General features: G+C 35.8%; 1 protein-coding gene across 2 annotated transcripts; it reads left to right on the top strand.

Moving 5' to 3' along the window:
• Positions 1-11,489: 11,489 nt before the first annotated feature.
• Positions 11,490-19,305, top strand: LOC116204533 (actin-related protein 2/3 complex subunit 2A). Of its 2 annotated transcripts, XM_031536667.1 has the most exons (11): positions 11,490-11,772; positions 11,954-12,084; positions 14,532-14,598; positions 14,796-15,003; positions 15,985-16,154; positions 16,814-16,891; positions 17,046-17,178; positions 17,268-17,359; positions 17,959-18,015; positions 18,618-18,689; positions 18,803-19,305. In XM_031536667.1, exons 2-11 carry the CDS (start codon positions 12,074-12,076, stop codon positions 18,836-18,838), a joined length of 924 nt encoding a protein of 307 aa, XP_031392527.1. In that variant the 5' UTR covers positions 11,490-11,772; positions 11,954-12,073; the 3' UTR covers positions 18,839-19,305. The 2 variants fall into 2 exon arrangements, with proteins under 2 accessions (XP_031392527.1, XP_031392526.1); XM_031536666.1 differs by lacking the exon at positions 11,954-12,084.
• The last annotated feature ends 952 nt before the right edge of the window (positions 19,306-20,257 follow it).

The raw sequence follows: 20,257 nt of genomic DNA, 5'->3' as shown, positions 1-20,257 counted from the left end.
ATCCGATTAATCGATTACACCTTAACTCGTCTAATCTCTATTAGATAGTTTCAGTGTTTCAAAATTATCCCGTCGATTTAGTCGTAGTGTGTGATCTTGTATGTTCCCAATTACGTTGGTAATAATATCAAAATCTCTATTTCTATATTACAAACAATGAGCGGCATCTAGCAATGCATCACTGCTACTCAAGTAATCGGAAAGTCAATTTCTCGACGAACTTGTGACCTATGTTATTGTGCAATATAATCCATTTGTCATCTATATCTCTATTGAGCCCAAGGCATGGTCACTGTCATCCTTGTATGGCTCAATCTCTCTTTCTTGGTTTACCGGGTAAGTCTATCAGAACAAATGAGCTCGATATCCCTATATCGAATCATTTGGGTATGTATACACTTATAGACTTTGCCTACCAAGCGGCGATGAGATGTCACTCCCATTACGTAGGAAGGACAAATCCTATCTTGGTCACTCACATTCCTCTCCATGCTTTGTGGTATACCCAATAGTTGTCATTATAACCAGCTTATTACGGTGGCGTTTGACAACATCAAAGCATACAACATTACATGTAGGAAACTATGATGACCTCAAGTCAAAATACCACTGCACCATAGTCATTATGAGATCTGCTAATGACAGTCATGTAATGACCCATGTAGCAGTCTCATGGCGGGTTAGTCCAATATACATTACTCCTAATGTATACTTGCGGTGTGTCTCGATTTCTACACATCCATAACCTATGAGACTTGATTATCAATCAATACCCACACTAGTCTAACTGCATTATCGTCGTCCTAATTAACAATAATACTTTGACCAGGGACATTCATGAATAGTGTTCAGTAATTATAGGATCTCATAATCAAGTCACACTTGATACCCATTGAACCTACTATTCCAAGGACGTTCTTGTATAAAATTAATATAGCGCAACCCACACAATAACATAAATGCCTCGTATTATAATGAAATATATGTCATATTACAGAATTGATGACAAATTGCCTCTAGGGCATACACCAATTCCCAACATTTTTAACCTACTGTTCGACTATCTCACTGCACCTTTTCGCGATCAATCCCCAAACACTCGTCTGAAGATTCGAATTCGCGATAAGAGATTACGGTTAGGGTTAAAGATTTGAAGAGAATAGTTGTTTCAATCAATCGAGAAAGTTCCGAAGATGTCAAAATTTGGGGGGAAATCTAATTAGGGTTTTCTGATTTAGGGATTTCAGAATTTGGGGGGAAAAGCCGATTAAGGATTTGAGATTTTGGAGGAAAATTTGCCTACGTCGAACTTATTGTTCCAAGTCACCACTTAACGGGCCATGCCAGCATTTTCTATCAGGGACGAGTTGTGAAAGGTAACGGAAGGACTAACGTGTTCTAACGTTTCATTTGTAGATCCTGATTTATCTAACGAAATTCTTTCAGGGACTAATTTGTATAGCGCTGTAAAGTTCAAGGTCTAAAAAGTGAGTTTTGTCATTTTTCTTTGGAGGGCGGATTGAAATAATATATATAAGTTCGGATTTTTCAAAATTGTTTAAATATAGATTACACTTTACCACCGCGCATGATAACTGTAATGATTTTTTTCAATATGCTCATGGATGGATTGATTGATTTGAAAGAAGAAACAACTAGTAGCAAGAAAAATAGAAAGTAAGAGTTTGAATAAAATTTGAAAAAGAAAAAGAAATATGTGATAAAATGTGGGATCAGCGGTTGAGAGAGAAAAAAGAAAAATAAGGAGAGATTGACAAATGAGAAGAAAATGGCCAGAAAAAGATACTTGGAAAGAAAGAGAGAGAAAAACAATGTTGAATGGATAATATTATTCTTCAATTTCTTACTTCTATTATAAATTTTATGATATTTAAATTAGGGATAAAATGATATTTTTGACTTTTCAACCACCATATAAATAAGGAGCTAGTTAAAAAAATCGAATTCTTAGTATAAGATATCTCTAGAAATAAGGGTAGGTAAATTACTTTAGTGGTACAAAAACTTTCTAAGATGTAACACTTTAGTGAAAAAAATTTTATACAAATTTTTTCAATATATTGCAATCAACTAGATTTTGTTAATTGCCCTTGATGCCGTTAGTGTTTGGTGATTTGGCAGATGACATTTCAGATAGATTTCGAACATGGCGTGAACATTAAAAGGATAAAAAAAATAAATTGAATTAAATTATAAAATAAAGAGTCATAAAAAAGGGGAAGGGGCGTCCTTGCTAGCGACCCCATCCCTCGGCTAACTTCAGCGGTCCCTTACACTCGATTCACTTGATTAAAAAACAAAAAAAGTGGAAGAGGGAGGAGCAGAGAAAGGGCTATGATGAGCTTCCAATGACCACGAGCTTCCAACGATCGACAAGTTGCCGGTTACGTTGACAAGCTTTTGACGATTCACTTGTCTAGATCCACGAGTAGATTAGACAGAAATGGCACAAGGGGGGAGATTGGGATCTAGGAGAGGGAGGGTTTTTATTTTCACTTTCATTTTATTTTATTTATTTAATATTTGAGCTTCATTAGATGGCATTTGAAACGTCGACTGTCATGTCATTAAATGCTAACGACGTCATGGGCAGCTGATGGAGTATAGTTGCAAGTAAAAAAATTGCAAATTTTTCCAAATTATTATGAAAAAAGTTTTTGAAAAGTGTTACATTGCAGAAAGGTTTTGTACACTTAAATTATCCCATAAGTGCTCACTGCAATTTTTTTTATTATAACTTATTTCTCTATATTTGGAAGGCATTATAATATTTCTTCAGTTACACAAGATATTCTTTAGATGATACACATACCATATATGTAGATTTGATGAATTGGGACGCAATCTGTATTATCTCTATGATTATATATACAACACATGCCAACTCTATTGTGTTAAGGTCACACATATTCACTTCGTATCAAGAGCCTAAGGAATTTTAGATTTTCCCCTCGTTACCGTTCCTTACCTTTTGCAGCATTGACTTCAGATAACGGCTCCACCTATAACACTACTCCAAACCTTAACTCACTGACCATCCCGCCCTCTCCCACTCTCATGACTACAACTAGACCCATGCAATTCCTAATATCACCAACCTAATTACTGTTCGGTAGAGGCGTTCATGGAGCGATTCGATTCGAAAACCGAATCGAATTGCACAAATGATTCGGTTCGGTTACTTGAGTACAGGTCCGAACTGAACCATTTAGAGTGCGTTTGGATTGAGAGTTAAGTTGAGTTGAGTTTTTGTTTTAATTGGTTTGTAATGATTATATTGTTGAATTATGAGAAAAAGTGTGAAAAAGTAATAAATACTTGAGAGAAAATAATGATTAAGTAATGATTGTGTTGTTGAATTGTGAAAAAAGTAATAAATAGTTGAAAGAATTTAATATTAAAAATTGAATTGAATGGTTAAAAATATTTTAAAAAATAAAAAAAGTAATGATTGTGATGTTGAATTGAAGATAAGTGGAGTTGAGTTGAGTTAAGTTGAACATTATTTATAAAACAAACACACCTTTAATAGCTAAATAATCAAATTATTTTGAACTGGTTATTTTTTCTTTGGTTAACCAGTTTCACACGGTTCGGTTCGGCAAGCCAAACCAAAAATACAAAAAAAAAACCCTAATTTTAAGTTTTTTTTATTATAAAATGTTAATGATAATTTATACTTATTTGACAATTTTACTGATAATTATCATTAAGCCAAAAAAAGAAAAGAAGCCGAATATCAACTAGTGCACGAGTCCAAAACAAGATCCAAGTACATAAGCATTAAGCATCCACTTCGATTCAAACAAGGTCTTGCATAATGCATAGTGCATAATAATTAAGGCCTCGTTTGAATTGTTAGATCGATTTTAGAATCATGATTTTGATTTTAACTCAACACACTACACAACAAAAATACACGTTTCCCAAGTCAAATTTATAATATTATCTCATTTGTCTTTTTCCACAATCAAAATCAAAATCAAAATCATGATTCTAAAATCAAACTAACAATTCAAACGCAGCCTAAGAAACCAAATATCAACTAGGGCATAGTGCATAAGCATCAAACAATCAAGGTCCTGCATGATACATAAGCATCAACCTAGATTCAAAATAACAAGAAACCAAACATAAACCATCAAGCACGAGACCAAGATCCAAGTTCTCCACATGCTCGGACAATCGCCAAGATCCCCATTCTCCACATCATTCCAAGTCCAGCCAAAATGCCAATACAAAAGAAAAAGAAAGAATAAAAAGTTTCATTAGTTAATACTAAATAGTTGAGATAATTTTTTATGAAAACATTGCCAAAAAATGCATTAGAAAATAAACAATTAGTTACTTCTATCTTCCACATACTCAATCGTCGTCAATCATAATACAACCCGAACTTGCTACTTCCGGTTGAATGCGGATGCCACCTCTGTAAAAAACAAAAAGAAAGAAAACAAAAGCTCTCGTTATTTCACAAAAGTTAAAACATGACAAATTGGAAACTGAAAAATATAATGTAAAATTATTTAGAACCATAAGGAATACCTTGCTCAAATTTTTCAAGCTCCTCAAAGTCCTCTTTTGTCAACAATGAAAAAGGGCATAGTCTTCATCGAATCTTGCATGCAAAGAAGAGCTTCCACCATTCTGAGCGTCAAGGAACTATGATGAGGATCGAGTACCCTTCGTCCCGTGCTAAAAGCAAACTCGAAAGCTACAGTTGAGACAGGTACGACTAACACCTCCTGAGCTATGCCAGCAAGGATTGACAATCGAGTCGAATTCATGTGCCGCCAGTTTACTATATCCAACTCCACACCATTTTGGTAAGGTTCACAATCTTCATTCAAGTACTTTTCAAGCTCAAACTTTTGATTCAATCTTTGCCCGGTCGACTGTAGATATAAACCTTACACAATAAGGATCATCCTCCTCCTCTACTGCAATTGCCCTGATATTGCTCATAGAGTGATGTCAAACAAGAATCCAACTTCTGTATTAATTTGTTTGCCCTAGCCTCATCAAAGAAGATCAATAAACCAAGTGACATACTTCAGTTTGTGCCTAAGATCGAGAACCACAACTATCAACAACAATATATTGATATCATTAGTATCTCCCCTGTACTTTTTATACTTCTTCTTCATTCTGCTAGCCATCAAGCGAATACTCGTATCACTCGAACCACAATAGGAGTTGATTTTAATCCCTATGCCAAATACCTCTTTCACGTACCTGTTACTAGTAACATAAGAGGTACTAGAAATTCACATGATAGCATAATAGAAAAACATAAAAAAATGGCAAAACAAAACGAGCATATTGCCAATCTTCTTCCATAGGCACTCCCTTCCCTTTGCATAGTTCCTCCACAAATTTATTGTTGTGTAACTCAAGTAATTCAAAAGCTTTTTGGTACTTCAGAGCTACATCCAATATCAAATAAGTTGAATTCCACCGAGTTACAACATCTAAACAAACAAGAGCTTTAGAAGAGATCTTTTCTTTCTCTGCTCATGTCTTAAATCTAGACAATCTTGAAGGAGAAGATCTGACATACTTGTCGCTGCAGGCGTGGGTTTTAGGCTTTCGTCGCCGATTTTCGGGGTGTTCTGTTAGTACACGTTGCTTGGGACCCTATTCGGGATTAGAATCGCCACTACACCATTCAATTTGACTGGTGAGCTACCTAAAGTCACCTATGAGATCAGGATGCTAACCACCTAAGAATTTAGAGTTTGACTCAGTCTTTCTTACCATAGAAATGAGTCTCGGGGATTTGTTACGAGATTAGAAGCTTGCAAGCCAATAACTCGCCCTTTTAGTATCATCTTGGGCTCCTAATAGTTCTAACACTTTTTATTCGTTAAATTTTTGTTATTTAATCCTAGTGTCGGGTCTATATCGGCGATTGTGCAAGAAATTTAAAGAATAAATTTATAAACTCTGCATGATACACATGAAAATGGGCCACACATTCGGGCAAAGAAAAATGAAATGAGCTATACCTTTAGGCTGAAGTAAATGGGCCATACATTTAGGCCAACATACATGCACTTACATACACGGGCCGAGTGGGCCTACAATTGGGGCCTAAAGCCCAAATAAAGGAAGTGGGCCTAGAGCCTTTACTTAGAAAAATTCTATCATTTTTTTACTTATGTTTACTCATTTTTATTCTTAATCTTATTTACGTAATTATTTATCTCAGTCCCCCAAAATGCTAAAAGAAAACCCTAATCCCTTAAGGTCTCAAATGACACTCAAATTTATTCCCGAGACTCACATGTGAGTTAGTTACCCATAATCCCGTGAATTATGTTCAAGTTTACATGATTATCCATCTTAATCTTGATTAGCCCAAGATTCACAAAAGAATGGATTTTATTACTTTTTGTCCATGATTAGACGAATTAAGGACTTTAACTGATTCCAGAGTCCTGTTGACTCACCTCATGGTCACAAATTCCTTCTTAAGCCCCAAAATGCCTAATTAGTGTTTAACCCCAATCCCATGGAATTAGTCTCAACTTATGTGATTTAAATTCAATTGGACTCGAATTTTTACAAATAGACTTGAATCGACTCAATTGATTATGCAATCGATTGGCCACATGTATACATGAACAATCCAACCTATGTAATCCAAATTAGATTCAATTAAACTACCATTACAAGTAGCCGCAACCTAATTTGCTAATTTTCAATTGATTAAGTCTAATTGGACTCTAAGTCGTGAAATCAAACCTAATTAACATCTAATCAAGTCTAAGCTCACTCGACCATCCATACATCCAGTATCATAAATTCACCATACATCAATTAGGAATGAAATTGGAGGAATTTATAATATTTACAAGCCACCTAGCCTATTCAAGCTTAAGGAACCACTAATTTTGCAAATTAACAACTAATTGAGGCCAATTAACCACTAAATCGAACAATTGAGGCCTCGGATCAATTCAGCACAGAACGTACAGCATGCATATAAGGTCCATTTCGTGCTAATTTGGTGGATTTAAGTGTCAATTTCAACTTAGATGAGCCTAATCATGCATATCAAGCTTAACTAAGCCGAAATTCCACTAATTACACAATCTAAGCCTCGTTTAACCCATTTTTCAGAAAATTACAGAATATTGAATATCCAATTTCATGCTAATTTCACTCAATTAAGCAAATTCCAGCATAATTGCAAATGGCCACATTCGTAATTAGTCCAATTATGCACAAATCGAGTCAAATTGCCTTTAATTGACCCCAAACTTGACCTAATTACTACACGACCAGATTGTCAACACGAGCAATTAAGCTAGATTATACCTAATTAGCACATACATAGACTAATTACAACTAATTATGCACAAATTAACTTAAGCAAGTATCCACCGAAATACAAGCTGAATAGCTTGATTTCCGCTTTGGGCAGAGGCTTGGAGCCTCGCATTACCTTGATTCCGAAAAATATATTCGAGATCAAATTCGACGAAATCGGGGTTTTAAGCTCTAAATTATCCTACTAATTAAAGGAACCTAGGCTCAATTAAGGGATTTTGGTCAGTAATTTGGCAACATTTCAACACATGAAGTTGGCCAAAAGTACTTTTTAAAAGACCATCTATTTATAGAAGAAGGGGGTTGGGGGATCGTTTTTGCCATTTTCGAAATTGCTGAGACGAAAATCAAAGAATTTTTCAAATTTCGGTGGTCTGGAGGGTGCTAGCTCTCCAAACCTGTTCGTTGGGGGCAGTTGGCCCACGGGCGCGATTATTTACTGCCCCTCCGTACAATGGCGCGGGAGAAAACCGCGCCCATGTCCTAAAATTCCACCTGGTGGGAACTCACTTAAACCAGTTGAACTGAACTAACTTGGTCGGGCAAAAATGACACATCCACCTTCTAACTTTCAAAAACCTTTCTTTTTCACCCTTTTCGGGATTTTAAAGCACATTTGAGCGGAGCAAAATTATCACAAATTATCCTCGGGTTTAGAAAAATATTTTTTTTCTTAAAAACCACCCCGACATGCTTATTTTCGCTTCGTGATAATATGATTTCTCCGTCTCGAAACCTTGTCCTGTTGAGTAAAATATAGCAATCAAAGGATTTTAATCGGAGAAAATTTACCGTGCCTTTTTAAGGAAAAAAATACGAGCATTTGAGTTTAAAACAAGATCTTCGGAGAATGAGCTTCGTGGAGAAAGCAGTATTGCCATTGCTCATACACTTGGTTATGCCATTATTTTTTCATTAATCCCTCATTCCAAGATAATGTTCACTACTATGATGGGAGATGGCTAGAGTTATAAGTATTCATCAGAGATCCTTAAGCTCTATTAATCGTTTGGACACACACCATCTACGTGAGATTATCGAGAGCTTCCAACATCTCTACTTTGTCTAGTCATTGCTCGCTTGGCTTGAAAACTGTCCTGTAGTGTGTTCGAGTTCGAGCCTGGTCTCTTAGTCACTACAATCAAAATCAATGGTTGGAGGTAGTCCTAAAACTCGTTTTCGCTATTAATCGTGCGCTCTATTTTAAGTGGGAATTTCGATATTTATCTCACACATCTTTGTTGAGAAAATAAATGCCATGTCATATTCGTAACAATGGTTTCCTGGTAAAGGACACCAGGTTTGGGAGGACCCCTATTAGTTGCCCCTCTAAAGGACCACTCTATCTTGTTCACTTATCTCAGCCAAGAGTCTTGTCGCTACCATCTAGTCTTTCGAGCTATGGCACTGTTGTCTGGGTCACCCAAATAAGTCTCTTTTGGAAGTTATCAAGTCTCGCAATTTAATTTCAAAATTTTCTCTGTTTAAAGATTTATGCAGTTCGTGTAATTTACGAAGATCTTCTGGACTGCCTATTTCGATGGATCATATCTCATCCTCACCTTAAAAAATATTACATGCTGATGTTTAGCAATCTTCCATATCTTCTCACTTGGGATTCAAATATTATGTGATCTTTATAGATAATCTCTCGATTTACTTAGATATTCCGTTTACAACAAAAATCCGATGTCTTTGATAATTTTAGAATCTTTAAATCGAAAGTCAAAAACCTCTTAAATAAAAAAAATAAAAATTTTACACTGTGATGAAGTTTGGAATTCAACAACTCTCATTTTCGAACCCTCTTCCAAGATTCAGTCATATCAATTTGTACGTCGCGTACTCACACATCGCAACAAAATGGTGTGGCTAAAAGAAACATTGACAAATCTTGGATATAGTTCACACCTTTCTGATGCAAAATCATCTCACACCCATCCCCTCCCCCCAACACCCCACGATTTTGGCTTGATGCTGCACTCAATCCCATTTTACCATTAATTGGCTTCTTTCTCCAAGTCTACAAAAATTTTATAGTAAAAATACATCTAGGATGTGCTTCTGCGTTTTAGACTTGACCAATTTACTGCAGTTAAGACCCCTTTACCGTTTTAAACTAATCTATCATTGATAGATGGTGGGTTACTTATAGATCCCATTGAGCATCGGAGCATGGAAGGTGCTCTACAGTACATTACGATTAGTAGACCTAATATACGTTATGCTGTTAACCTGGTTGGCTAGTTTATGCATGCTCTTCATGCAGCTCATCTTCAAGAAACTAAGAGAATTCTTCGTTATCTACGAGGGAGTGCATCACACGATCATCATCTCAGACGGTCTTCGATCCTTCAGATCACTATAGATGCTAACTGGGCTAATTGTCAAAACACTTGACAATCGATGATTGGTTATTTTGTTTTTGTTTGGGCTCAATATCATCTCTTGGCAAAGCCTACCGTGTGCAAGAGCTCCACTGAAGCTAAATGTTGTGCCTTACGCTTATGCGATTGCATAAACTCTTTGACAGCGCCAACTCATTACTAATATTAGTCGTCACTCTCTAAACCCGACCATTGCTTGTTGTGACAACATTGGTGCTACATATCTTTCTGCCAATCCAATTTAGCATTAGTGCTCTAAGTACATTGCCATTATCACTTTGTTTGGGAATGGTTGGCATGTAGGGATTTTCTCATTCAATATATACCTACCTCTTCTCAAGTGGTAGATACTTTGACTAGGAATCTTCAGTGTAATTATTATAATCTTGTTGTCGAAATTTGACAATGTCTGCGCCCCGAGTAGATTGAGATGGTGCATTAGAATATATTTTGATTACACATGATATTCTTAGAAAATATACATGCCATATATGTAGATTTGATGTATCAAGACATAATCTGTATCATCTCTATGGTTATATATACAACACCTGCCAAGCCTATTAAGTCAAAGCCACACATATTCATAGAAGGGTTTGGCGGTTTTCAGAGGGATAGGGGTTTAGAAGTGTTACAAACCTCTCCAAGAACCTTATTTGAATATTTTTTTTACAAAGGTAGGGTTTGAAACACTTCTAAAGGAAACGCCACAATTCCTAGCCGTCAAAATTGAAAAGTTTAGGTGGTTTTCAAGCATTTCTTTATGGAAAAAAAATTTGACCTTTCAAACTTGAAACAAACCCAAAATAACAGAACAAATACAGTTAAACGCCTCCAAGTGCTTTAATGAGCTCTATTCAAATAAAGGTTTTGGAACCACCATACCCCCTAAAGACCTTCCATTGTTTAGCCTTTCATAACCTTCCAAACCCATTCCCCTCCAAATCCCTTAACGAGGAATATAAAAAACATAATATATACCTTTGAATTTGTAGGTTTTCGAAGGTTTTAGAATTATTTTATTACAACTCTTATAAAACATTCTAAACGCTTTATTAATATTATCCAAACAAGGTTTTCACGCGCTAGATTTGACAAGATAATTTTATTTTGTGCTATGGCGTTTTAAATTTAAAAAGCTTGCTATGACGTGAAAATAGTATCAATACTATACTACATGGTACTATTTTTCATATGATACATCATACAAATATATATTTTTTTACACATACAGTTTTTTTTTGGGGTGAAATATTGGGGCCTATGCCTTAAAATGAAAAAATAAAAAATAAAATAGTGCAAAGATTTCATCATAACGTTTGGTAATGAAGTTAGATTTGATTTAATTTGATTTAGTTCGATTCGAGAAAATGAAGACGAAAGTAATTGAAAAAAATATGTGAGAGAATTTAAAAAATAAGATAAAAAATAATGATTATGATGTTGAATTAAAGTAAAAATATTGAAATTAAAAATAAAAAGTTAAATAGTTGAGGGAATTTAGTTTTAAAAAATTAATTTAGATAATAGATAAGAAAAAGCATGAGAGAGAATCTAAAACTAAATACACAGATGTAACGATTGTGTTGTTGATTTGAGAAAAAAAAAAGTTAAGTTAAGTAAAACTTTGTCAGTGACCTATATTTTTTATGTTTATTTAAATAAATTGAATATAAAACGTATTTTTTAATATTATTATTTTATTTATTATTTCCAATTTCAATGTCCTTAGCTGTCACAGGAATCGTTTTTTCCTTGCTCGTTTCAGAAGAATGGAACCCACCCGGCGATTCTAATTTCTAGGGATCGAAGCCAGCAAGCAGCTGCCTTGCCCTCTCTCTCGCTGTCTCTCACTCCCTACCGAGCCCGAGCCCTGCAGCTTGCACTCTGCCCTCCCAGGCGATCCGAACCCGCTGGAGCCGCGGCTGAGCTGCTGCAAAAATCCTCAGAGCGAGCATACGACATAGATGATTCTTTTGCAATCTCATTCCCGGTTCCTCCTTCAGACCCTGTTGAATCGTGTTCAGAAGTACGTCTTCGTCTTCCTTCCATCCCAGTCCTATTCGGATTTTCCCTTCTTTGCTTGCTACCGTTTTGATGCTTCCGCCTCTTTTTCTGCTTTGCACATTTGGGTAATTTTGCCTTCCGAGGATTCTATGTGGTCTCTAGTCGTCGTTGGCTGTGATGAAGGACTCTTTCTCATAATGCAGTGCCCTGCTGCGGACATGAGTTGCAGTTCGGCCGTTAAGGGCCTCCATGGCTAACTGTTAAACACAAGAAATTGGGTTGGCCTATCGTAGTTTTCTCTATATGTGGTGCTTCCACAAACCATGGGTTTGAGGTATCGTTTATGATTGTTGGGATTCTTAAGTTGTAAATTAACTTTTGTAGAGGCGAATGAGACTTCATGAATTCCTAGAATACTATCAGTCTAATGATCTAAAAATTTTCAGCCTTTTGGGATTTGCTCTGTTTGGTGCTAGACCTTTTCTGGGCTAACGATGATAAATGTTAGCCTGTAGTGGCCCATATTTTTGGCTGGCGATAATTAGATTACTCTTCTGAAAACATGCAGGTACTGTATTGCTTCATGCTCATTCTGTGTGTGCCTATACTTTGTTCAATAAGATGATGACTAAACTCCATCATATCCCCGACATACCAACCTAACATCACTTAGCATTTCTCGACAAAAGCTGTCTATATTGTTCTAGATATGAAGTCCTAGGAATTATGACTTCGTGTCAGATAATTAAGAGTGAATGTAAAGCTTAATACCGATAATTTGAACAGAATAGCAAATGGAACTTGCTAGTTGATAAAAAATTATTAGGATACTCCGTCGAAGCCCCCAAAGCCCATAATAATGACTCTCTCTGTATTATCTCAAAGATGGATGAAAATTTGTAAGTTTGCCAAATTTGTTCCTTCATTAATGAGATAATTTTATGATCTTGGAATTATGTAATGTTGAAGAGTTAGATTTAAGTGTCCATGCGTTAAAATAAACAATTGTGTCACTAGATAGTTTGGAAATATGGCTTCTTGCTGGTTTATGTATGATTAATTTTTACTGAATGATATTATGAGGAATGAGGTACTTCCAGGTTTGACCTTTGACATATAATTTTTGTAAAAGTGCCTCTACTAGGATCTCTAAAAGTAAATTGCTGCTTTGTACTTTTCCGGCACCCTGTGCTTGATTTTCACATAACCTATCCTTTTTTTTTGAAGTTCTTTCTTTTCCTGTAAAATTAAACTTACTGAATACATGCTCTATGCATATTGGGTTTCTTTCTCATCCTTTCCTTTTGATAAAATAGTTTAATGTAGCAGCTGATGTTTTTGCTGCAACCTATTTCTTGTATGCTGTGTTTATATTGTACAAGGAGTAACAGGTGTTCCAAGAGTAGGAACATATGATTTTCTGGGATTCATGTTGTTCAATTTCTTTAGTTGAATATAAAGGTTGTGCTTACTCTTGCTTGGACGATTGATTGGACTGCCTTCTAGCAGATCGTTTTGATGCTTGATAGAAACTTACCTAGACTTATTCCTTTATGTTGCTTTCTAGTTTGGCTTTCGAACAAAGAAAAGTAAATACTGAATACTTGGGCACAGTGGAAATTGAGGAAATTGTTTCATTAATAAGACTTCATGTTTTCCGGATTATAGCATGCATGAGAGGTCCTTTAAGGATCCTAGTTACATGCCGTAATTCCTATTTGTGACTGGAAGTCATTTCATATGTGCACCTTCTACTAGAATTTGCCAAGTTTTGAGGTTTACAGCTGGTTCCCTAAAAAAGCCTGACATTTGGATCAAATTGGAATCCGACCAAACCTTTGAATCGTGACTAAAGGTAGTACATGATTTCATGTTGCAGCAATTCAGTACTTTGCATGGGCCAAGTTTTCTACGTTCTTCCAAAAAGGTCTAATTTTGGCTGATCTTGGTTTCTAGGGAAGTTTGTTTAGTTTGTCATCAAACCACGGTTCCAAAGATATTTGGAAGATACCGCAATCCTTCAATGAGATCCGTTCTTGCTTTTTCGTTGGAAATTTCAAGTTATGATAAATGTTAGTCTATTGAGGCATTGAACGTGTAAGATTTTCATACTAGAAGCAAAATTCAATTCGATTTCATAATTGTCGATTTGAACTTGGGTTAATATGGTAATCAATTAAAAGAGTTTCTCACAGATACCAGATCACCAAAAATGGGAGCTCTATTAAGAAGAATAATTCACTAAGTTGACGGATCTAATTGGGTCAATAGAGTTCATTATTCTAGCATCATGAGAAATGTAGAAGACTTTTTATGGTTTGCATGCATTTTAAGGTGTTGATGCAACGTGCAACGTCACCAATTACTGCAGGCACAAGTGGATGGATGTCTGGGAGGCTAGATCTGCCATAATATGAATGCGCGTGCTCCTTTTAGACACAATTTAAATGTTTGTCTAGATCAGTTTTTATACCCAAACATCATGGTAGGAAATTATCACTATAATTATTGGAGTTTTCTATCTCAAGATAGATATTCTAATTGGAGCATTCTTATTGGTCAGAAATGCCTGTCCTTGCTTTATTTATCATTTTCTTCGGGTGATATACTCCTGGTCATCTTTGATGGGATTGATATGGTTAATGGTCACAAATGGCCTTTTAATATGGATTACTTTTGTTGGTTTGAAGGATTGTGATAATTGTTTGGTCAAATAATCAGTACTTTTACTTTAGATCAAATAATATGACTGACCAATCTTCGTAAGTATTGATTGTGTAGTGTTGATAAAGGAGTTGAACTAGACTATCAATGGGTTGAATTTGACGATGTCCGATACCATGTCCAGGTAATGTGTTGGCTTTGTTGAATTTTTTGGATTTGACATATTTTATGTGATAATTTCATGTATGTAAAAATGTATATACACACATATATATATATATATATTGATGAAACTTATTATTTTTTCTTTATTATTCATGTGACATGCCTATAAAATATATGAGAGGCCTGTATTTTTCTCATTCTTAGAGCATTTCACAGGTGTCGACGAAGAACCCACATATTGTGCTACTCTCGTTATCATTGCCTATTCCACCTCCAGAAACTGATTTCCCTGGTGGACTTCCTTCTGGAGCTATTGAAGCTATAAAAGTTTCCTATGGCGTGGTCGTGCAAATTCTTGATCCTCCAAGAGATGGCTTTAATCTCACACTGAAATTAAATCTTTTGAAGCTTCCTCCTGATGAAGGTTCAACAAATTCCACCTTTCAGCTTGCTGGAATTGAATTTCAAATGTTGGACAATGTTACTCATCGTCCTTCTATTTCCTTTCCTCTTTTCCTCCTTTTCCATTATTCTACATTACTGTCCCACATATTTTCCCAGTAATAGGGGTTGTGGGAACTCTCTTAGTCAGTAAATAGTGCCATGGTTGATATAGGAATATTAAGAGATAAGAACTCAGAATGACTCCAAGCAGTTTGAAGTTCTATCTTCCATGTGGTATCAAAGTCATTGGCTATCCATCCAGAAATTAATAATGATAATTATAATGCAGTGGGTTTACTATATCTAAGAAATTAGATTGTACTTCCTTTGACCTTGTATGCATTTCTTTCCTGGCAATACAAACATAATACTTTAAGCTGCATATGAGTTAGCTCCTCTAAACTCAATAGTATTTGTTCGAATTTCTGTTTTTATCCATTTTCAAAGAGTCTTGGGGGTCAACAGGAAGGCTCGTGCTTAAGAAACTATGCGAGGATCCTTGCAATCGGTGTAGAGTAATGGAGGAGTCATTTTTTCCTCTGAACTTGGAATTGCATGAACAGTCTTCTCTATGTAAGGCGAAGTCCTTATACAGGAACCAAGGAATTCCTTCATGATCTGTATAACTAGTATAGCTTTCCTTGTGAGAAACTATAGGGTAGTTGAGGCTTGATACTTCCTTCTGTTGTATCTTTTCTTTTTTGTCTTGTTACCTTTAGTCTCTACACCCATAAAATCTTCTTATCATGTACAAACCAAGGAAAAGAAAATGATGATGCATATAATCAATATAACTTAAGGACCATCGACATCTAGTGTAAAAGAATTGAGATTGGCTTCAGACTATGTATGAAGAACCAAATTCTATGTTAATTTGAACTTTCTGCAGAGTTTCAGATGTTTCATTACTTGTTTGTTCGTTGAGAATTTCTGACACTTGAATTTATTAATCATGTTGCAGATTACAAACAGTCTTTGTTGGTTAAGATTGCCTCTGTTAGGGAAATAGTATTAGGTGCCCCGCTGAGAATGGTATTAAAACGTCTTGGTTCAAGGATGATGATTCCAAATGGGAATCAACTTATTGCGCTAGTCCACCGACCTAAGGAGGCATTTTTCGTAATTCCTCAGGTGCTGATCATGACTTACCTTGTTCACTTCAATAACACTTACGAGATTTTTCCTTTGATCACTTCCATTTCATTTTTCATATGCTTTACCTAGGGCAACTGGTATTCCTAAGTATTTAACTTCTGTGGCTGATATGAATTTATATTTTTAGCTTTGAATATCTCAGGCTGAATTGCCTTTAATGTTTATTTTTGAGGATCTACTATTTGAGTTTGTCTTAGATCTATGTTTGAATGCTATATATAGTGATAAATGCTAATCTTTGTACCATTTTATGCCATTATAATATGTTACTTAACTGGGAGAAGAAATTATTTCTTCACTAGCATTGTGGTTTAATCCTATGCCCATGTCAAAAGGTATATTGGGGTGATTCCTGTAGTTCTTATTTTGATTACTTCCAACTATATTTGTTTGAATTATGTCTGAATCTTGATTGTGCCCTGGTTAGACCCAACAACAGGAGAAAACATGTGTTCACAGTTACTGTAACCATCGCAATATATAATTTTTTTTCTTGCGTATGTATGCTTCGCATATAAAATATCATTGTATCCCTCAATTGTTTTGTTATTAATTAAATCGGAAAAAAAATTCAATATAATTCTTTCCTCGACTTGGTAGACGTGTTATTTGATATTCTAGCCTTGTCTTGGCAGGTAGAAAAGGTAATTGTTGTGTACCCAATGAGGTTCAGTGACTCGATAGATACGGTTCTAGCGACTTCTTTCCTTCAGGTATTAACAAATTATTAGTTCTTCACAATGTTAGTACCTTTTAGGTTGCAGACTTTGTCATTGTTAATTGATAAAATATATCGTGAAGACAATCTTGTATTAGGACTTAGAAGTTTGTTTTATCATTTTTAATATTAGAATAAGAATCATGCAGGAGTTTGTGGAAGCAAGGCGGACAAGTGGACTAAATAATGCTCCTTCTTGTTCATGGTCTTCTACCCCTCCCCTTGAGCTAAAGAAAGTTCCTCCTGAAGCATTATCAGCAAATGCTGGATTCGTAAGTTTTGGTAATACCAACAATATGGATAGGTATATTCGTTTTTTACCTTGTTTGTTTATCCCCTTTGACAGATATTAGATTTTTAATGCAATGCAGTAATTTTCCCACGTCATGTAGACGGCAGAAAGTTAGACCGCACAGTTTGGAGTCTATTAACTTTTCATGCATATGTTAGTTACCATGTGAAGGTGAGTTTCCTCGTCTCTGGTTCAGTTGTTTAGTTCTTTTCTGTAGAAGGATAAACCTGACTAATGTGTTCTCTGTCATGAACATTTTCCTTTTTACATTGCTGTTATGTTGCATTTTGTGAATTTTTGCTTTTCTGGTGTGAGTCCCGAAGAGTAATAATATATCATAACCATCAGTGATGCTTCATGCAAAATAAGAGTTGCAATAATATGTCGTGATGGCCATGAGAAGACATTGTATTTTGACCACATCTCCCATGAGGATATTTAGGCTGGCTGTGGACCATGTTTTTGTCATGGATCAGTGTGATCACTGAGCAATTGGCCTTAAAGACATTACCCAGAAGTTGGTCGTGAATTTCCTTTTGAATGAATTTGCAGCTACATAAACAAAAATTCAAAGAAAACTAGTTGAAATAATCTACAAATTTGTAAGTCTTATCTTATTGTGATGCCAGGTCTGGCTTTTCTGCCTACTACTGATTCACAAATGATTGTATATTTCCTTTGATGTCTTCGAATTCTCATGTTTCAAATTATTACTGAAACCATCAATGCGTTGCATCCTCTGAATTATACCCTATTGCTTTATTAACTAGTGCTCGGAGGGCTTTATGCATACTCGGATGCGACGACGTGTGGAGTCCATGATACAGGTAACTTTGTCCCACTCTGGTTGAATTAAGATTCTAGTGGTCGTGAATTTGAATCCTTTGCAACTTGATAGTCGAATTGAGCAATTAGATTTGGTAGACTCCTTAAATCAAATTCAGAGTGATTGAGATACCTCAGTAATCACTTTTACTCTGCTATGAAACATTTGACTACAACAAATGATTACGTTGTTCATTGAGAAGGCATTTGACTTCGATCTTGCTGACCGTTAGCAGTGTATAAAATCTTATCGACCTGTAGCACAAATTGACCTTGCACCGTCCTTTCTCAATGAACTGACTTTGAAGTCAATGCGTGACCTAGCTTTTCTAATTAGAGTTTCAGATTAACACGAGCAATTCTTTCGGATTTATGAGCTTTTTGGTGGACAGACTATGGGGAAAAGAATGCGTGACAGGCAAGGGAGATTATTTAAATTTTGCTATGCTGATCTTGAGCATCTCGTTTTAGAGCTGCTGGAGGATGCAGAAATGATGTAAAATAGGGTGATAGGATTTCCAAAAGCAGCACCAAGCTATAATTCCATAATTTGTTCATGTTTGATTTATGTCACCTTATGCGGATGCCAATATTTGTTTTCCAGGCCCTGGACCGTGCCAAACCTGACGGGGAGAAAGCCAAGAGATCCCCCAACAGCAGATCCTTCAAACGACTGGTTCGTTAATCTCTCTCCACATATGCTCTTTTCTTGGAGTAGGCAATCTCCTACTCTGAATTTAGATTATGTTCGTATCCCCCAATAATCTTGTGCAAATGTCCTCTTTGCAGAGCCTCAGAGAAGCACGGACAAATTCAAACTCATGAAGCTGCGGCTGATGTACTATGGTTCAAACATTGAGAGAACTGAAGACGATTGTTCAGTTGAGTTGCTTCTGTGGGGCCGTACCACAACTGCTGTCACAGGCGCACTGCAAATTCTCCTGATGTCACTGATCCGCTCGGATCAACTTGGAGTTTTGGTCAGTTTTGCCCATACCGGGATGTCTTGTAGTTGATGCTTCTTCTCCACATTTTTGCAATGAAGATTGTACATTATTCTTTTCGAGTACCAGGACATCTCTGGTCTTATAGATTCAAGTTTTGCTTTTCGTATAAAGCAGAGGATTGTTAGCTCTCATTATCTTCATCCGGCAAGTTTTACTGATTCCCCATGTTGCGGTTAGAAGTGTATAGAATTTGTTCTGTTGGACACTTTTACCATGCGAAAATTCTGCAAGATTGTCAAATAGCCGAGTCTATTATATGGTCATTAGATCTTATTTATTACCAAATCTATTATATGGTCATTAGATCTTGCTTATTCCTAAATTATGCATGCCATGCAGATATCTCTTCGTGAATTTCATGATGGAGATGAGATTGCTATTAGCATGCATATTTGTTAAATTGTAAGCAACTAGGTTTGATCCATTTGATGTTGATACTTATATCTTGACTACCTTCGGGAATAATTATCATAATCTCTTTTTCTTATTGCAAAACTCAAAACAAACCGACCAAAGTTGAACTAAAATCGATTTTTTGAGTATGGGGCGGTTTTCTTCAACTAATTTGCTCTGTACTGACGGGCGATTTTTGAAATGAGACCCATTCGTCTCACTGGAGTTAATAGGCCGTTGCATAGAGCAAGGAGTTAGGGGACCTAAATAGCTCAGTGAAAGAGAGTATTTTACCGTTCTTTATTTATTTTTAATTCATCATTTGAACAAAAGAATTATATGGATAGTCGCCACCGCGACACTTTTTTTTTTCTCTTGGCGCCATGATCTCCGCGAAGCACATATATTGTTAATTAATAATATGATGGACGTTTTTTGCCCAAATAATATATTATATAACATCATATAATAGACTACAACATGCATTGAATTGATAGAAAAACTTTTATGTACACTTTTGGATATAAAAGCCAAACCGCTACCGTTTTCTTAAGAAGCAATTATTTTGAATTTTTAAAAATAAATATTTTGAAATAATAATTTAAAATTAAATTAAAAAAAAGGACGAGGACAAAATTGGAGATGGAGGAAATGAGCATTAGGGCCTGGCGCCGGCCTCAACCTCGCAAAAGAGGTTGCCAAACCAGCCTTACGAATATTTCGGATAATCGTTACACTTTCACTTCATGAATATTTCGGATTTTCCCTAACCAAGGAAGACTCCTGTCCTAACTGTGAGATTTTACGAGGAAAATTGTTTTCACCATCTTATATATATATATAT

This window comes from Punica granatum, chromosome 4 (assembly GCF_007655135.1).
Source record: "Punica granatum isolate Tunisia-2019 chromosome 4, ASM765513v2, whole genome shotgun sequence".
In the NCBI taxonomy this organism is placed as follows: Eukaryota; Viridiplantae; Streptophyta; class Magnoliopsida; order Myrtales; family Lythraceae; genus Punica; species Punica granatum.
This window is presented reverse-complemented; position numbering and strand designations above follow the sequence as displayed.

Excerpts from the sequence above, each read along its gene's own strand:
- LOC116204533 (XM_031536666.1), top strand. The coding sequence starts at position 11,711 with ATGATTCTTTTGCAATCTCATTCCCGGTTCCTCCTTCAGACCCTGTTG. Across the intron at positions 11,773-14,531 it reads CTGTTGAATCGTGTTCAGAA|TGTTGATAAAGGAGTTGAAC; the intron begins GTACGTCTTCGT and ends TTGATTGTGTAG. Across the intron at positions 16,155-16,813 it reads CATTTTTCGTAATTCCTCAG|GTAGAAAAGGTAATTGTTGT; the intron begins GTGCTGATCATG and ends TTGTCTTGGCAG.